The sequence below is a fragment of the Solea solea genome, chromosome 16 (assembly GCF_958295425.1).
Source record: "Solea solea chromosome 16, fSolSol10.1, whole genome shotgun sequence".
Classification (NCBI taxonomy): domain Eukaryota; kingdom Metazoa; phylum Chordata; class Actinopteri; order Pleuronectiformes; family Soleidae; genus Solea; species Solea solea.
Window position 1 is genome coordinate 15890133 of NC_081149.1, and position 16772 is coordinate 15906904.

The window sequence follows — 16772 nt, forward strand, 5'->3', positions numbered from 1 at the left end:
CCTGACATTGTTGACGCACCGCCTTAGTATCCACTATGGCTGAACATTTAATCGTAATTTCATCCAAAGCCCCTCTGGCCAACTCTGTTGGACCACCTTGGTGCTTCTACCCCAGTTTGTACCCTGGCTACAAACTGGGTCCCTTCACTCCTTCAAAGCGAGGCCTGGCTGCCACTTTGACTCGTGCCAAGCCCTCATACCTGCCTAGAGACGTCTCTACACTAAGACTGGAAATCATTGAGGAGACCACAGGCTGCTTGCACCTCATTGTGAGTGTCCAATACTATGTTGATGTTTTTTTCTCTGCTGCAACCATTCAAATAGATGTGATGAGGAAAGTACACTTTCCTGTATTTTGTATATTCAGCACCTGGAATCTACTTTGACTTCATGTGACAAAACTGAACTGATACATTCACCCTCAAGCTGATGGACCCGTCCTCTCAGCGATATGAGGTCAAGCTCCCAGCTGATGTTCCCAAGAGCAGAGCAGATAACTCCGATGTCCTTTACACCACCGAGTACCAGTCTGACCCATTTGGTTTCATAGTGCGACGTAAATCCAATGGACACACGATGTGAGTACATTTCAGTTTTCATCTACATCTACATCACATCACATGTACTCACAGCTTGTTCCACTCCTGTCCACGACTTATAACATTTGGAACACAAATGCTCCTCTAAGACTGTCTCCATATTGTAATTTTAGTACCTTCGACGTATCTTGTAACATGTTGCGGCCTCATTTGTAGCTTTATAAAACTACATTTGTGTGTTTTATTTTATGTGTATGTTTTATATTTATATTGAGGCAACATAACCTACATATGTAAGAGTAAATAGATATTTCTTTTTACACGTTAATTATCTGTATGTCTTTCCCTCCTTTTTTAGTATAAACACCACTGTGGGACCTCTGCTTTTTGCTTACCAGAACTTGCAGTTGTCCACCACACTAGCCTCTTCCCTTGTGTCTGGCCTTGGGAACATTACACCTGCCTCCTCCTAGACCTTAACTGGACTTCTCTTACTCTCTGGAACAGAGACATGGCACCTCATGTGAGTCTGTTGTAGAGAACACACAAGCCCCGAGTTGTGGGAGAACTCAAGCAGTCACAATCTATACTGTATCTAAAGTGTCAAGAGAAAATAAACATACATTTGTGAAAACTATAACTATTGGCAAATTCAGGAGCATTTAACATTCATCCAGTCTCTGAAACCCAAATAGAGCAACATTTTTAATAATCTGAAAGGGAAACATACAGTTGTTTTACATTCCAAAAAAGAATAGAAATCATAATCCCTGGTCTAACATGTCAATGATCTAAGTAGATGCCACACATGAAATAGTGTGTAACACACTTTTAAACTAAGTTGTCCACACTATATTTTTGTTGTTTTATACTTTTCCCCCTGTTGTGTATTCATGTTGTTGACGGTGTGTTTCTTTGCAGGCTCATGCTAACCTATATGGCTCCCATCCGTTCTACATTGTACAGGAGGCTGATGGATTAGCACATGGACTTTTCCTTCTCAACAGCAATACAATTGGTACAGAACTATTGCTTCAATAAGATTTTACACTGAATATTTTTTCCTATCATATACAAACTGTTACTGAATGCCTTAATGTGTCTGCAGAGGTGACGCTTCAGCCGACTCCTGCTCTCACCTGGGTGTCAACTGGAGGAATTCTGGACCTATACTTTTTTTTAGGTCCTGACCCTCAAGGTTTTATACGACAGTACCTTCAGGTCATTGGTAAGGTACATCTTTTTAGTGTTGACACTGGATACTACAGCTCCTTGTGTATATACCATATGAAAAATATCATTTTAACAGGAGTCCAGAAGCACACCTATAAAGAGTGAGTTAGATTTGTTAATGTGTTTAGTATATCTTATTTATCCTGCCATCCCATGATTTATTTATTTATTTATTTATTTATTTATTTATTTATTTATTTATTTATTTCGGTCATGACATTAAGATCACTCATCACACAGCAGTGCAGTTCACACAATATACATAACCGAAAGGGAAAGCGGGAGAAGCAAAGCTTATCTAGTCCCGCCCCCATTATCATCATACATTTCATTTCATCATTTTTTTGTTTTTGTTTTTTTGTTTAATGACATTTTGACAAAGAAAACATGTTTCGGCATCCGGTAGCACTCAAGAGATATAGTCTAGCTCTAGACAGTCAACTCAGACTCCATGTGTGTCTGTACATGTGTCCATGATATTCCGCCGCGCGTGACATTCTCGACTTGTTGCCTGGCATATTCAACTTCCCAAAAGTCAAAAAATAATCCAATCAATAGAGGTCAATGCATAATTTTTTCCCTTTAGTCATCCATCTCATCTGTAGGATTCGCCTCGCTTTGCTTCTCCATTCTTTTCACGTGCTCGAGGGTTGTGGAGACGTCGGAGCGCAGCCCAACCATGACTCTCTTTGTTAATGCGCTTTCCACCTTCACATCGATCAATTCCTTGGTCATCTCGCTGCCGATCTTTCTCAGTTCCCGGTACTGCAGGGACATTCCCCATCCCAGGGAGAGCATTCCGATCATCATGAATGTGAATATGTACACATCCTCGACATCCTCTACATCCAGTGCAGCAAGGCACACGACTTTCCACTTATCCCATCCCTCCCGAATGTAGCCAGCCATGAAGGTCCCATCTGGGCAACTAGGTTCACCAGAACCTGTACTTCTTGTTGAGAACACTCTGTCGGTCGCATTCAATGACCAGTTTAGCAGTTCCATCTTGGATCAATTGATTCTCCGTAGTGACTTGTTTCACAGTGGCAGCTAAATACTTCTCATGTGTTGAAACGGGTGGATGTAGAACGGGTACATCCTTATTCTGGTGCGATGTGTTTGAATGTCTTAGACCTCAACCTGAAGATTCAGATCCAACCATGAGTAAATGTTTCTGCATAATAATAATAATAATAATGATGATGATGATGATGATGATGATGATAATAATAATAATAAAGGTAAATTAATAAAAACAGACACATATTACATCAGCTGTTTAACTGAAAATAAGCAATTATGTGACAATGTATCTCCAGTAGATGGCAGCAAAAGCCTCTCAGCTTCTAATGGCTGTGCTCTGCTGGTTTCTGCCCCAGGACCCAGGGATCAGTAGCACTAGCCCCACTGGAACTTACCCTCCCTTTGATGATGGCCTGAAACGAGACGTCTTCATTAAAAATGTCACAGGACACATTTTGATCGGGAAGGTAAGACCCCTTTTTTATATGTTGTTCCGCCTGTGTGATATGCATAGCATGTGTTTTACTGTTGACCGGTGTCCGGTTGGTTGGCAAGCACATTCTTGTATGGTGTTCCAGATTTGGCCTGGCCCTACAGCCTTCCCTGACTTCACCAACCCAGAGACCAGACAGTGGTAGGAAGACTGCATCAGAGATTTCCATTCTAAAGTGCCTGTGGATGGACTGTGGATTGTGAGTGTGTACAGACACACAGTGCACATGTTATTTAGACACCAATGATATGATTAAAACACAAGATGTCAAGTGAAACCAGGTTTTCCACACTATATTTTTGTTGTTTTATACTTTTCCCCCTGTTGTGTATTCAAGTTGTTGACGGTGTGTTTCTTTGCAGACTCATGCTAACCTATATGGCTCCCACCCATTCTACATTGTACAGGAGGCTGATGGATTAGCACATGGAGTTTTCCTTCTCAACAGCAATGCAATTGGTAAATGCATACACCACCACTAATACAACCCGCAAGGTTGCACAACGCATGCACAATGCAAACCTTCCCATGTTATTTAGACACCAATGATATGATTAAAACATAAGATGTCAAGTATGTGTGAAATCAGGTTGTCAGTTCTGGAATATTCTTAGTGGTTGTGTGTTTAGTTTGCTTTGCACCTAATTTATATTTTGTTTATCTCCAGTGCTCCATCCAGGATATGAATGAACCAGCCAATTTTGTCCAGGGCTCAATGGAGGGCTGTCCTCACACTGATCTTGAAGACCCGCCTTACACACCTACTTAGTGTTTTAGTGTCACAAGTTATCAGCATGTGAAATCATAAAAAAACAATATTTTGTTTACATATGCTGTCAGTTGTGTTACGTTAAAGGTCCAGTGTGTAACATTTAGCAGAGTTTATTGACTGAAATCAAATACACTCTCCATAAGTATGTTTTTATAAGTTACTAACCAATAAATTATATAACACATTTAGAATCAGCCCTTTACATGTACAGAGGGCCTTGCTTTACAGGGGTCTCCAACTTGCTTTGCAATGTTTCGACGGCAAACATTGTACTTTGAAGTCCACATTAGATTAAACACATTCTTACATACGGGACCTTTCAAAGTACATACAGTACACAAATGCTCTGCAGATACATACCTGTTTCATTGTTCTGAATGTTGCTTCAAATCATTGTCTGTGTACTCACAGCTTTTTCCACACCTGTCGACGACTTATAACATTTGGAACACAAATGCTCCTCTAAGACTGTTTCCATATTGTAATTTTAGTACCTTTGACGTATCTTGTAACATGTTGTGGCCTCATTTATAGCTTTATAAAACTACATTTGTGTGTTTTATTGTATGTGTATGTTTTATAACAGTAAATAGATATTTCTTTTTACATGTTGTTAATTTTCTGTATGTCTTTCCCTCCTTTTTTAGTATAAACACCACTGTGGGACCTCTGCTTTTTGCTGACCAGTACTTGCAGTTGTCCACCACACTAGCCTCATCCCTTGTGTCTGGCCTTGGGGAACATTACACCTTCCTCCTCCTGGACCTTAACTGGACTTCTCTTACTCTCTGGAACAGAGACATGGCACCTCATGTGAGTCTGTTGTAGAGAACACACAAGCCCCGAGTTGTGGGAGAACTCAAGCAGTCACAATATATACTGCATCTAAAGTGTCAAGAGAAAATAAACATACATTTGTGAATACTATAACTATTGGCAAATTCAGGAGCATTTAACATTCATCCAGTCTCTCAAACCCAAATAGAGCAACATTTTTAATAATCTGAAAGGGAAACATACAGTTGTTTTACATTCCAAAAAAGAATAGAAATCATAATCCCTGGTCTAACATGTCAAATAGATGCCACTTGATGCCACACATGAAATAGTGTGTAACACACTTTTAAACGAAGTTGTCCACACTATATTTTTGTTGTTTTATACTTTTCTCCCTGTTGTGTATTCATGTTGTTGATGGTGTGTTTCTTTGCAGGCTCATGCTAACCTATGTGGCTCCCACCCATTCTACATTGTACAGGAGGCTGATGGATTAGCACATGGAGTTTTCCTTCTCAACAGCAATGCAATTGGTACAGAACTATTGCTTTAATAAGATTTTACACTGAATATTTTTTCGTATCATATACAAACTGTTACTGAATGCCTTAATGTGTCTGCAGAGGTGACACTTCAGCCGACTCCTGCTCTCACCTGGGTGTCAACTGGAGGAATTCTGGACCTATACTTTTTTTTAGGTCCTGACCCTCAAAGTGTTATACGACAGTACCTTCAGGTCATTGGTAAGGTACATCTTTTTAGTGTTGACACTGGCTACTACAGCTCCTTGTGTATATACCATATGAAAAATATTGTTTTAACAGAGAAAATGATATAGGAGTCCAGAAGCACACCTATAAAGAGTGAGTTAGATTCATTAATGTGTTTAGTATATCTTATTTATCCTAAGGCCGTCCCATGATGCACCCTATTGGTCCCTGGGATTTCATCTTTGCCGCTGGGGTTACACCACCACTAATACAACCCGCAAGGTTGCACAACGCATGCACAATGCCAAACTTCCATTGGTAAATTGCATTTACAAGATCATTTCCTTATCAAGAAATGATCTTAGAAAATAGATCGTCTATTTTTGTCACCATCAGGATGTGCAGTGGAATGATTTGGATTACGCAGACGAGCGAAGGATTTTCACTTTTGATCCCTGGCGATTTGGTAACCTCCCAGAGATGGTGGAAGAATTCCATAGGAGAGGCATGAAGTACATCCTTATTCTGGTGCGATGTGTTTGAATGTCTTAGACCTCAACCTGAACATTCAGATCCAACCATGACTAAATGTTTCTGCATATTATTATCATTATTATTATTATTATTATTCTTAATAATAAGAATAATAAGAATAATAATAATTATAAAGGTAAATGAATAAAAACAGACACATATCATCAGCTGTTTAACTGAAAATAAGCTATATGTAACAATGTATCTCCAGTAGATGGCAGCAAAAGCCTCTCAGCTTCTGACTGCTGTGCTCTGCTGGTTTCTGCCCCAGGACCCAGGGATCAGTAGCACTAGCCCCACTGGAACTTACCCTCCCTTTGATGATGGCCTGAAACGAGACGTCTTCATTAAAAATGTCACAGGACACATTTTGATCGGGAAGGTAAGACCCCTTTTTTATATGTTGTTCCACCTGTGTGATATGCATAGCATGTGTTTTACTGTTGACCTGTGTCCAGTTGGTTGGCAAACACATTCTTGTATGGTGTTCCAGGTTTGGCCTGGCCCTACAGCCTTCCCTGACTTCAACAACCCAGAGACCAGACAGTGATGGGAAGACTGCATCAGAGATTTTCATTCTAAAGTGCCTGTGGATGGACTGTGGATTGTGAGTGTGTACAGACACACAGTGCACATGTTATTTAGACACCAATGATATGATTATAAAAACCAAAATGTCAAGTATGTGTGAAATCAGGTTGTCAGTTCTGGAATATTCTTAGTGGTTGTGTGTTTAGTTTGCTTTGCACCTAATTTATATTTTGTTTATCTCCAATGCTCCATCCAGGATATGAATGAACCAGCCAATTTTTTTTTTCCAGGGCTCAATGGAGGGCTGTCCTCACACTGATCTTGAAGACCCGCCTTACACACCTACTTAGTGTTTTAGTGTCACAAATTATCAGCATGTGAAATCATAAAAAAACAATATTTTGTTTACATATGCTGTCAATTGTGTTACGTTAAAGGTCCAGTGTGTAACATTTAGCAGAGTTTATTAGCTGAAATCAAATACACTCTCCATAAGTATGTTTTTATAAGTTACTAACCAATAAATTATATAACAAATTTAGAATCAGCCCTTTACATGTACAGAGGGCCTTGCTTTACAGGGGTCTCCAACTTGCTTTGCATGTTTCGACGGCAAACATTGTACTTTGTAGTCCCCATTAAATTAAACACATTCTTACATACTGGACCTTTCAAAGTACATACAGTACACAAATGCTCTGCAGATACATACCTGTTTCATTGTTCTGAATGTTGCTTCAAATCATTGTCTGTGTTCCTGAATCTCATACAAACAGGAGTAGTCGGAGGAGAGTTGAACTCGGGAACTCTCTGCATGTCAGCTCAGCAGAGGCAATCCACTCACTACAACCTGCACAATATGTACGGACTGACAGAAGCATATGCCACAAACAGGTTCGAACTATGTTTACAGATTGAGTTCTTTAGGTGGTATGTTAGCAGATGAAGTCATAAGTAATCAAACGGAGGACAGTAGTTGTAGTTGTAGCTGTGAAACAACAATAAAAGGACAGACTTCCTTTGTGCAAGTGCAAGATTTATTTCATTGGACCTTAATGTGGCACTGTGGAATATATGGATGTAGTTGTTGTTTGGCTTTTGTTATTTATTCTGTCTACTATATATTGATTGTGGGGTTGGTTGCTGCTCTCAGAGCTCTTACAAAGGTACGAGGGAAGAGGCCTTTTGTCCTGTCTCGCTCCTCTTACTCTGGCATTGGACGCTTCTCTGGAGTGTGGACAGGTGATGTCAGGAGTGACTGGGAGCAGCTGCGATTCTCCATCCCTGGTGAGGAGATGAGCTGTAGTTTCCAAAACGTCCACAGCCTGAAATACAATAACAATCTTGTTTCAAAGTGGGTTTAGTTCTGTGGTAGTCTTTTTATGGACCTGCATATGGTTAAATGAAACATCCAGTCCATCAATGAAATCATCTTTTTTTTTAAATGAAAATAATTATTTGATATACAGTATTTCCATTGAGCTTTTGCTTTTGCTACCCCCCAGCTGTGCTGCAGTTTAGCCTGTTAGGGTTTCCTCTGGTGGGGGCAGACATCTGTGGATTTGAAGGCAACACCACCAAGGAACTGTGTGTGCGATGGATGCAGCTTGGGGCCTTTTACCCGTTTATGAGGAACCACAATGACAACTTCAATGCTGTGAGATTTAAACACTGTTTCTGTTGACTATATGTGTCTTTGTATTGATTCACTGAGTTGGTTCCACTTCTCATACTGTATGTGCTGTCACAGGGGTGGGGTGGGGTTATGATGGAGGTGAGGTCTGCCCTGCATGTTTAAAGCGAGTCCCTCTGTGTCATGTATCATGAGTAGTGGTTACAGTATCTCCTCCCATTGTCTGTGTGTTTTTGTGTGTCTGTGCCCGTTAGCCTCAGGAGCCATATGTATTTGGGCAGGAGGCTCAGGCTGCCATGCGGGGTCCACTGAACCTCTCAAACACCCGTTCTTCTGGAGCCTTGAGAAGGAGCTGCAGTTCTTTCAGGTACCTTCTTTCAGGTCTTTTTTTCTTTTTTCTTTTTTAAATGTATCTGACAGTGTCCCTGCCAAAATGTGTTTTAAACCATATCCAATAATCTTCTGCATAAATGCATCTTATTTCAATTTAATCAGGACTGTCTGTTTTGAGCTGTATAAAGAGCTGATTCTTCAGATCCTTGTCTGCAAATGTTTGTAACCTCATTGTTAGGAGCTGACTTAGTCCATACGGTCAAATATGACCCTACACAACTTCAATACTTTTTCAATTGTTTCAAGACTATGTGACTATGTTTTGTTTAATAACAGCATTTAATATGAGATTAAGACTATAGGCTGCCTGTTCAGCTGATCAGGTGAAATTCACACTCTGTGTCTTTGTGTTTGCTTGCAGGATGTAAGTGACAGAATAGAAAAAGCACCACTGGACAGAGGAGGGAGGGCTGTTGTCAAGGGGGACTGGAGAGAGCACATCACAGTACCACTGCAGACAGGTATGAGACTATGGAGGATGGTAAATGACAAATCTATACATAAGTCAATACAGAAATAAATGAAAAAATGAATGAATAAATACAGATTTTACACTCAGTCTAAAGCAGGGTTGGTTAAAGGCGTGTGATGATTCAGTTTTCAGCAGGCAGATGTAGATGTATGGATGAATCCTTCAGCTTTCCACAACAGCGTGTCATTGTTGCTGCGAAGTGCACTAAATTAAACTGTAAAAATGTTCATTGAGTGATCAGAATAATCGGTTGTCAGTAACAAACTCACACTCGTGTGCGGGAGGAACCAGCGCATCGCTAGTGGAGACGCTCTGTATGTTCCTGCTGCAAGAGGAATGCACTGACCAACTGAGGAGTGAGAGAGTTCCTGTTGCAGGCGTGAACCTCGGAGCAGACAGGGCCTTTACACTTTCATCCTCCATGATGTAAACACCCTGCAACAATCAACCAGCAAAGCTGGAAACTGATCAGAACAATTATAACGAGAAACTTAATCGCTCAAATGAGGAACTGCAGATATTTTTTCTCCCTCGTGGCAGTTCTAGGAGAACTACATGGTGCTTGTGCACATTTATATTCACCTGTACAAAACCTGATCTACAATCTTAGCTGTGCTCTTCCTGTTCCAGAAGTAGTCAAACTGAATTGTCACACACCTGTAACGATCCTGCTTTACTGACCCCTAGACCCTCCTACCTCATTAGCGTACAACACGGAAATACCAAAATAAATCAATGTGGAAATGCATAAACAAATACATGAATAAATATATTATTATTTTATTTGTTTCTCTATTTATTTATTTATTTATTTATTTATTTAGAGACGTGTTTAGAGACAGCTTTGGACATTTTATTAGAAACCCATGACAATCCAGAGTTGAGACCAGGACACAGAGTTGCAGTCTTTCATGCTTCTCTGTGCTTCTTTTCGAGCAGTCACCAATTAAAAACCCCATAGAGACTGTGTCTGTCCCTCGACCTACTAAAGTAAAAACTAAAGTGAATAAATCAATAACAAACAGAAGAGGAGTTAGACATTCTAACTTAATAAAGATTAATACCAACAATAAAATAGAGTCAAATGATACCACTTTTAAATGTGGACTATTAAATATTAGGTCTCTCTCCTCAAAATCTGTTTTAATAAATGATCTAATTTCTGACAATTGTATTGATTTATTCTGTGTAACTGAAACTTGGTTACATGAAGAAGATTACGTTAGTCTAAATGAGTCAACTCCACCCACTCATGCTAATACCCATATTCCTAGAAGCTCAGGCCGAGGAGGAGGTGTAGCAGCCATTTTTATTACTAGATTATTAATCAATCCCAAACCCAAACTAGGATATTCATCGTTTCAAAGCCTTATTCTTAATCTATCTCATCCTAGTTGGAAATCACAGAAACCAATTAGGATAGTCACAGTTTATCGTCCACCTGCACCTTATTCAGAGTTCCTATCAGAGTTCTCTGAGTTCTTATCTGAGTTAGTGCTTAAGGCAGATAAAATCATAATTGTAGGGGATTTCAACATCCATGTAGATGTTGACCGTGATAGTCTTAGCTGCGCATTTAACTCGCTGTTGGAATCAATAGGTTTTATTCAACACGTTAATAAACCAACTCATTGCCTTAATCACACCCTCGACCTTGTTTTAACTTATGATATTGATATTGATAACTTAAACATAGTTCCTCAAAACCCTCTCCTTACTGATCCTTATTTACTCACATTTAATTGTACAATAATGAACTACAATAACATAAATAAGAAATACAGCTACAGCCGGTGCCTGTCTGATAATAATATTAATACATTCAAAGAGACAGTGCAACCTTTATTTAACTCGGTGCCATATGTCAGTACATCTGAAGGTACCTTTTGTGATTTTACTCCTGCCCTCATAGATAACCTTGTTAATAGTACAGCGGCCTCACTGCGTACTGCATTAGATTGCATTACCCCTCTGAAAAAGAAAGTGGTGAATCAGATGAGACGAGCACCATGGTTTAACTCTGATACTCGTGCTCTTAAACAGACGTTACGTAGATTAGAAAGAAAATGGCGTTCCAATAACCTAGAGGAATTTCATATAGCCTGGAAAGATGGTTTTGTAGCTTACAAAAAAGCCCTGCACAAAGCTAGAGTAGCCTATTATTCTTCTCTAATTGAAGAAAATAAGAATAATCATAGATTTCTTTTCAGCACTGTAGCCAGGCTGACACAGAGCCACAGCTCTACTGAACCATCTATTCCTTTAACACTGAGCAGTGATGACTTTATGAACTTTTTTGTGAATAAAATAACATCAATTAGAGAAAAAATTGATCATCTCCTCCCTCATATTGGGACTGACTCATCTTTTAGCACAAGAGCTTTAGAAGCACCAGGTGCACAGTTAGACAGTTTCTCCCCTATAGATCTCCCTGAGTTAACATCATTAGTTTCATCATCTAAGCCATCAACCTGTCAGTTAGATCCTATCCCCACCAAACTGTTTAAAGATGTGTTTCCTTTAATTAACAGCTCTATATTAACTCAAATTAATCCATCCTTATTAACTGGATATGTGCTCCAAACGTTTAAAATAGCAGTTATTAAACCCCTTCTCAAAAAAGCGACCCTTGACCCAGATATTTTAGCTAACTACCGACCTATATCTAATCTTCCCTTTGTTTCTAAAATCTTAGAAAAGGCAGTTGCTAATCAATTATGTGAATATTTGCGCATTAATGGCCTGTTTGAAGATTTTCTGTCAGGTTTTAGATTCAACCATAGCACAGAAACAGCACTAGTTAAAGTTAGTAATGATCTTCTCTTGGCTTCAGATAATGGTCTAGTTTCTTTACTTGTCCTGTTAGATCTTAGTGCTGCATTTGACACCATTGATCATAATATTCTACTGCAGAGATTGGAGCAGACCCTTGGTATCACAGGTGCTGCCCTCTGCTGGTTTAAATCATACTTATCTGATAGATTCCAGTTTGTTCATGTTAATGATAAAGCCTCACTACAAACTAAAGTTAATTGTGGAGTTCCACAAGGCTCAGTGCTTGGGCCTATACTTTTTACCTTATATATGCTTCCTCTAGGGAACATTATTAGAAAGCACAACATACACTTTCATTGTTATGCAGATGACACACAGCTATATTTATGAGGCCGGATGAAATAAATCAGGTTGTTCAACTCCAGGAATGTCTCAGAGACATTAAGTCCTGGATGACCTGTAACTTTCTACTTTTACACTCAGAAAAAACTGAGGTCATTATACTCGGCCCTAAACACCTCAGAGAAAAACTTTCTGATCACGATGTCACTTTAGATGACATCACCCTGGCTTCCAGTTCCACTGTGAGGAACCTTGGAGTTACTTGACCAGGAAATGTCATTTGATTCACACATAAAACTAATTTCCAGAACAGCCTTCTTCCACCTGCGGAACATTATGAAAATTAGAAACATTCTGTCTTTACAGGATGCTGAAAAACTAGTTCATGCTTTTGTTACATCTAGATTAGATTACTGTAACTCCTTATTATCAGGATGTTCCAACAAGTCTGTTAGAACCCTTCAGTTAATTCAAAATGCTGCAGCACGAGTTCTGACAGGAACTAGAAAGAGAGACCATATAACTCCAGTGTTAGCTTCTCTACACTGGCTCCCCGTACAGTTTAGAATTAAATTTAAAATCCTCCTCCTCACGTACAAAGCACTTAACGGTCAGCCCCCTTCATACCTGAAAGACCTAGTCTTACCCTATCACCCGAATAGACCACTTAGGCCACAAAATACAGGTTTACTTGTGGTTCCCAGAGTCTGTAAGAGTAGAATGGGAGTCAGAGCCTTTAGTTACCAGGCTCCTCTCCTGTGGAACCAGCTCCCAATGATAGTTCGGGAGGCGGACACTCTCTCTGTATTTAAAGTTAGACTTAAAACTTTCCTTTCTGATAAAGCTTATAGTTAGAGCTGGTTCAGGGAAACCTGGACCATCTCTTAGTTATGCTGCTATAGAACTAGACTGCTGGGGGATTTTCCTGTGGTGCACACACATTCACTCTCTCACACTCAGGATATGCTTATGACTTTTTGTCATTAACCTTGTCTCTTTCTCTCCCTAGTTTGTGTCTTTCCTTCCTTCCCTCGCTCTCTCTCTGTATTCTCATCATGAAGGTTGCGGGACCAAGATCCAGTTTTCGAGGCTACCCATATCATCACCATTATTATTGTGCCATAATTAAAAAGTCGATATCATTAACTGTATAAACTTGTAACCTGATACAGTTGTTGTGTATCTGCTCCTGGTCTCTCTTTCTCTTCTGTCTCTACCTCATCTCCCTCTTGTCCTTTCTCTCCCCCCCTTTCTGTCCCCCATTTTTCCTTTCACCCCAACCGGTCGAGGCAGATGACCGCACATCTCTGAGCCTGGTTCTGTCAGAGATTTCTTCCTGTTAAGAGGGAGTTTTTTCTCTCCACTGATGCCTAGTGCTTGCTCATTGTGTGAACTGTTGGGGTTCTCTGCTCTCCTTGATGTTGTCTATGTACAGTGCCTTGAGATAATGTATGTTATGATTTGGCACTATACAAATAAAATTAAATGAAATTGAATTGAATTGAATTGAATTGTGTCTTTTTTTCGTATGAAACTGTCATCAAAACCTACACATGCATACATACAACACACAAATACAAGCATCAGGAGCCACCTGGTGGAAATTAGGCTTATAGTCTCATAGTTATGATATTGCATTACAAGGTAACCAGATAAGTATTTTGTTTACTTTGTTTCATTGTCCAATAAAAAATGAACCATGACCTAACATTTCTTGCGCAAGGCACAGACTGCTTATAATTGACCTCACAGTTTCACAGTTAATATTACTTTAGTATGAAGATTAGACTAATAGACTAAGACTAATGTTTCCTTACGTTTGCAAACCACTTTTATAAAAAAATGTGTTTGTCTTGATGTATATTCGGTGTCAGAGGTTATCTTATATAAAAAAACATTTTGTTTCACTTGGGTGTAAAATAAAGTAAAACAGCTGTTAAACTGAATTTCATGTGAATTATGTGTTGACATTTTTCCTTCTTTGTTTATGTGAAAGGATTCTTCCTGTGGTTGATGTCTGATTTCTTTTTTTATTATTATTACTCCTTTTAGATCTGCGAAAATTTCGCTCCTACAGGGGCGGGTCAGTCAGAGACCTGTTACGTGCAATGAGGAACAAGGTAAAGGTTTATTTTTGTACCTTTCATGAATTGACGAAATATCGTAGCTATTATAAACTATGTATTATTATTGTGCAATAGCTGCGAAAGTTGTTATTCCTGTGTGATTTAACATGTAATCTTCCCTGACAGAAACACCATTACCGAGAGTTGCCTGCTGAGGTACAGGAGACCTTGGGCTCTATCCCAGATGACTTTGTTTCCTACTTCACTTCCCGTTTCCCCCACCTGCTGATGCACACGTATCTTGCCATGTGGACCTGTGCACCCGAGCGGCCATTCCTGCCCTACTACTCCACTACAGTGCAGCTCGCTAAAACTCAGGCCCAGCACACACATACAGGGCCACAAAGACAAAATGAGCCATGCACTCAACACCTGCCAACACACACATGTCCAACATCTTCACAACCCGAGGAATCTACACATTCGTCACAGCCAGTGCAGGATTGTCACACAGCACCTGCTGAATCAGTTCCCTCTACATCACCTTGTGAGCCTTTATCGTCACACTTGCCTGTACAGACGGTGGCGACTGACTCTTACAGTCAAACGGTAAACTCCACATTTGAACCAGAATGGCTTACTACTTCTCTTAAGCAAAGGGAATCCAATCAGTCTGAAATGCACATACTGCCAAATCTCCTCACACTGAACAATGATCCAGTGTGAACTGGGATCAGTGGAGCCCAGCACAGACAGGAGCATTGCCTTTTGAAGAGTGGGTACAATGTGTGGTGTAGTTGCTGAGCTCTGCATGTGAGGACCAGGCCTGCAGTGCCTGTGATCTACTACCAGGTGGAGTAGCTGCCCCTCTGTGGTTTAAGTGCCTTCCCCTGATCTGAGTTAAAGTTTTGAAATGGTAATTCACGCCTTGTCACCACTCGGCTGGATTACTGTAATTCACTTTATGTGGGGGTTAGTGCGTCCTCCATTGCCCGTCTTCAGATGGCACAAAACGCTGCCGCACGTCTTTTAACTGGCACACGTAAATTTGAGCACATTTCCCCCATTTCAGCCTCACTCCACTGGCTGCCCATACACTTCAGGATCAATTTTATTTGTTTTTAAATCCCTGAATGGTCTTGCCCCGCCCTACCTCTCCGAGCTTCTACATCCATACTCACCCGCTCGCTCTCTCAGGTCAGCTGATCAGCTGCTCCTGAGTGTGCCTAAAACCAGGCGGAAGCTCAGAGGGGATCGTGCCTTCGCTGTCACAGCTCCAAAACTTTGGAATGATCTGCCTCTGCACATAAGACAGGCCTTGTCCTTGTCTGTTTTTAAATCCCTTCTTAAAACCCACCTTTTCTCTTTGGCCTTTGACACTTCATGAGATGTTTGGTTTTTATTTATTTTACTTTTTTTTTTTTTTTTTTAATGGAATTTATTGTTTTTTATTGTATGGGTGCTATTTCTCATTTTGTTTTTATGATTCTAATTTATTTTAAGCTGTTTTATCTAATTTTGAACCTTTTACTTATACTTATTCTGTACAGCACTTTGGTCCATTGTGGTTTGTTTAAAGTGCTTAACAAATAAAGTTGGATTGGATTGGGTTAAAGTGTTCCCCCAAAAGAACCGACTACAAGTCTCTCCGTCCAAAGCAAGTTCGATATCCACGAGGGTGTTGGAGGACATTTTCTTGACGCTGGATTGAGGAAAAAAAAGTTGTTGAACGTGTGTGTAGTCATATTGTGCAATGTTGTATTTCTGAGTGAGCCTTTTCACTGCACAGATACTGTATATATATTTTTGTATAGAAAGAGTCAGAATTTGAATCATCAATGATAAATCGTTTAATATGGCTGATGTGCCTTTTTTTTTTTAAACCATCACTGTGCTGTATGGGTGCGGTTCTTAAAAGTTGACTATACTAAATATGCTTGATTCCAGTTAATGCTGCTAAACTGCTTTTATTCTGTCAATCAAAACTTTGTGCTCAAGACTTATTAAGAGTGGACTGTCCCAAATGGTGTTAAGGATTGCATCTCAATACATTATGTATTTTATCCTCATGTCTTTATCGAGTTATATATGAGTTCAGAGGTCAGGTTGCTGAAAGCTTGTGTGTAATAAGTTAAAAGGGTTTTAAAGTGAATTGATGACATGCACATTAAATTCTTTTTTTATACTGTGACCATGTTTGCACGTTGAATTAATATATACATGTATTTAGTAGCCAATCTAATAATATCAATGTTTTTTAGTTTACAAATGTGCCAATTTATATAAAATAACAGCCCCCCCCCCCCCGTGGACCTTTTTGGGCTCGCCCGGGGTTGTGTTTCCCGATAAACGAAAGCAAAGTGAGGGCGTTGTTCGTTGAGACAAGTCCAAATTCCGTGTCCTTTGCGACATACAGAAGTAAATACATTTCTTTAAAACAACACAGAGCAGCAAAATGGACCAACGCTGTCTTTAATCA

The 16772-nt window shown here is 39.8% G+C and overlaps 1 protein-coding gene across 16 annotated transcripts; it reads left to right on the forward strand.

Annotated features, from left to right (window-relative positions):
* Positions 1-35: 35 nt before the first annotated feature.
* LOC131476116 (lysosomal alpha-glucosidase-like) lies at positions 36-16457 on the forward strand. 16 transcript variants are annotated; one of them, XM_058654627.1, is made up of 15 exons: positions 36-269; positions 427-578; positions 4708-4873; positions 5274-5370; positions 5461-5580; positions 5748-5865; positions 5944-6075; positions 6353-6463; positions 6575-6688; positions 6903-7506; positions 7766-7899; positions 8118-8269; positions 8500-8612; positions 9000-9099; positions 14480-16457. In XM_058654627.1, the coding sequence occupies exons 1-7, from the start codon at positions 36-38 to the stop codon at positions 6056-6058; spliced, it is 1002 nt and encodes a 333-aa protein (XP_058510610.1). In that variant the 3' UTR covers positions 6059-6075; positions 6353-6463; positions 6575-6688; positions 6903-7506; positions 7766-7899; positions 8118-8269; positions 8500-8612; positions 9000-9099; positions 14480-16457. The 16 variants fall into 16 exon arrangements, with proteins under 16 accessions (XP_058510610.1, XP_058510608.1, XP_058510609.1 ...); XM_058654625.1 differs by lacking the exon at positions 14480-16457 and adding an exon at positions 14280-14347 and having other exon boundaries at positions 6293-6463; XM_058654626.1 differs by lacking the exon at positions 14480-16457 and adding an exon at positions 14280-14347 and having other exon boundaries at positions 6296-6463.
* Positions 16458-16772: the final 315 nt, after the last annotated feature.

What these genes read in the sequence shown, in the direction of transcription:
- LOC131476116 (XM_058654627.1), top strand. Translation starts at nt 36, where the DNA reads ATGGCTGAACATTTAATCGTAATTTCATCCAAAGCCCCTCTGGCCAAC. An exon ending in ACAGAGACATGGCACCTCAT is followed by an intron (nt 4,874 to 5,273) that starts GTGAGTCTGTTG and finishes GTTTCTTTGCAG; the next exon opens with GCTCATGCTAACCTATGTGG. An exon ending in ACAGTACCTTCAGGTCATTG is followed by an intron (nt 5,581 to 5,747) that starts GTAAGGTACATC and finishes ATTTATCCTAAG; the next exon opens with GCCGTCCCATGATGCACCCT.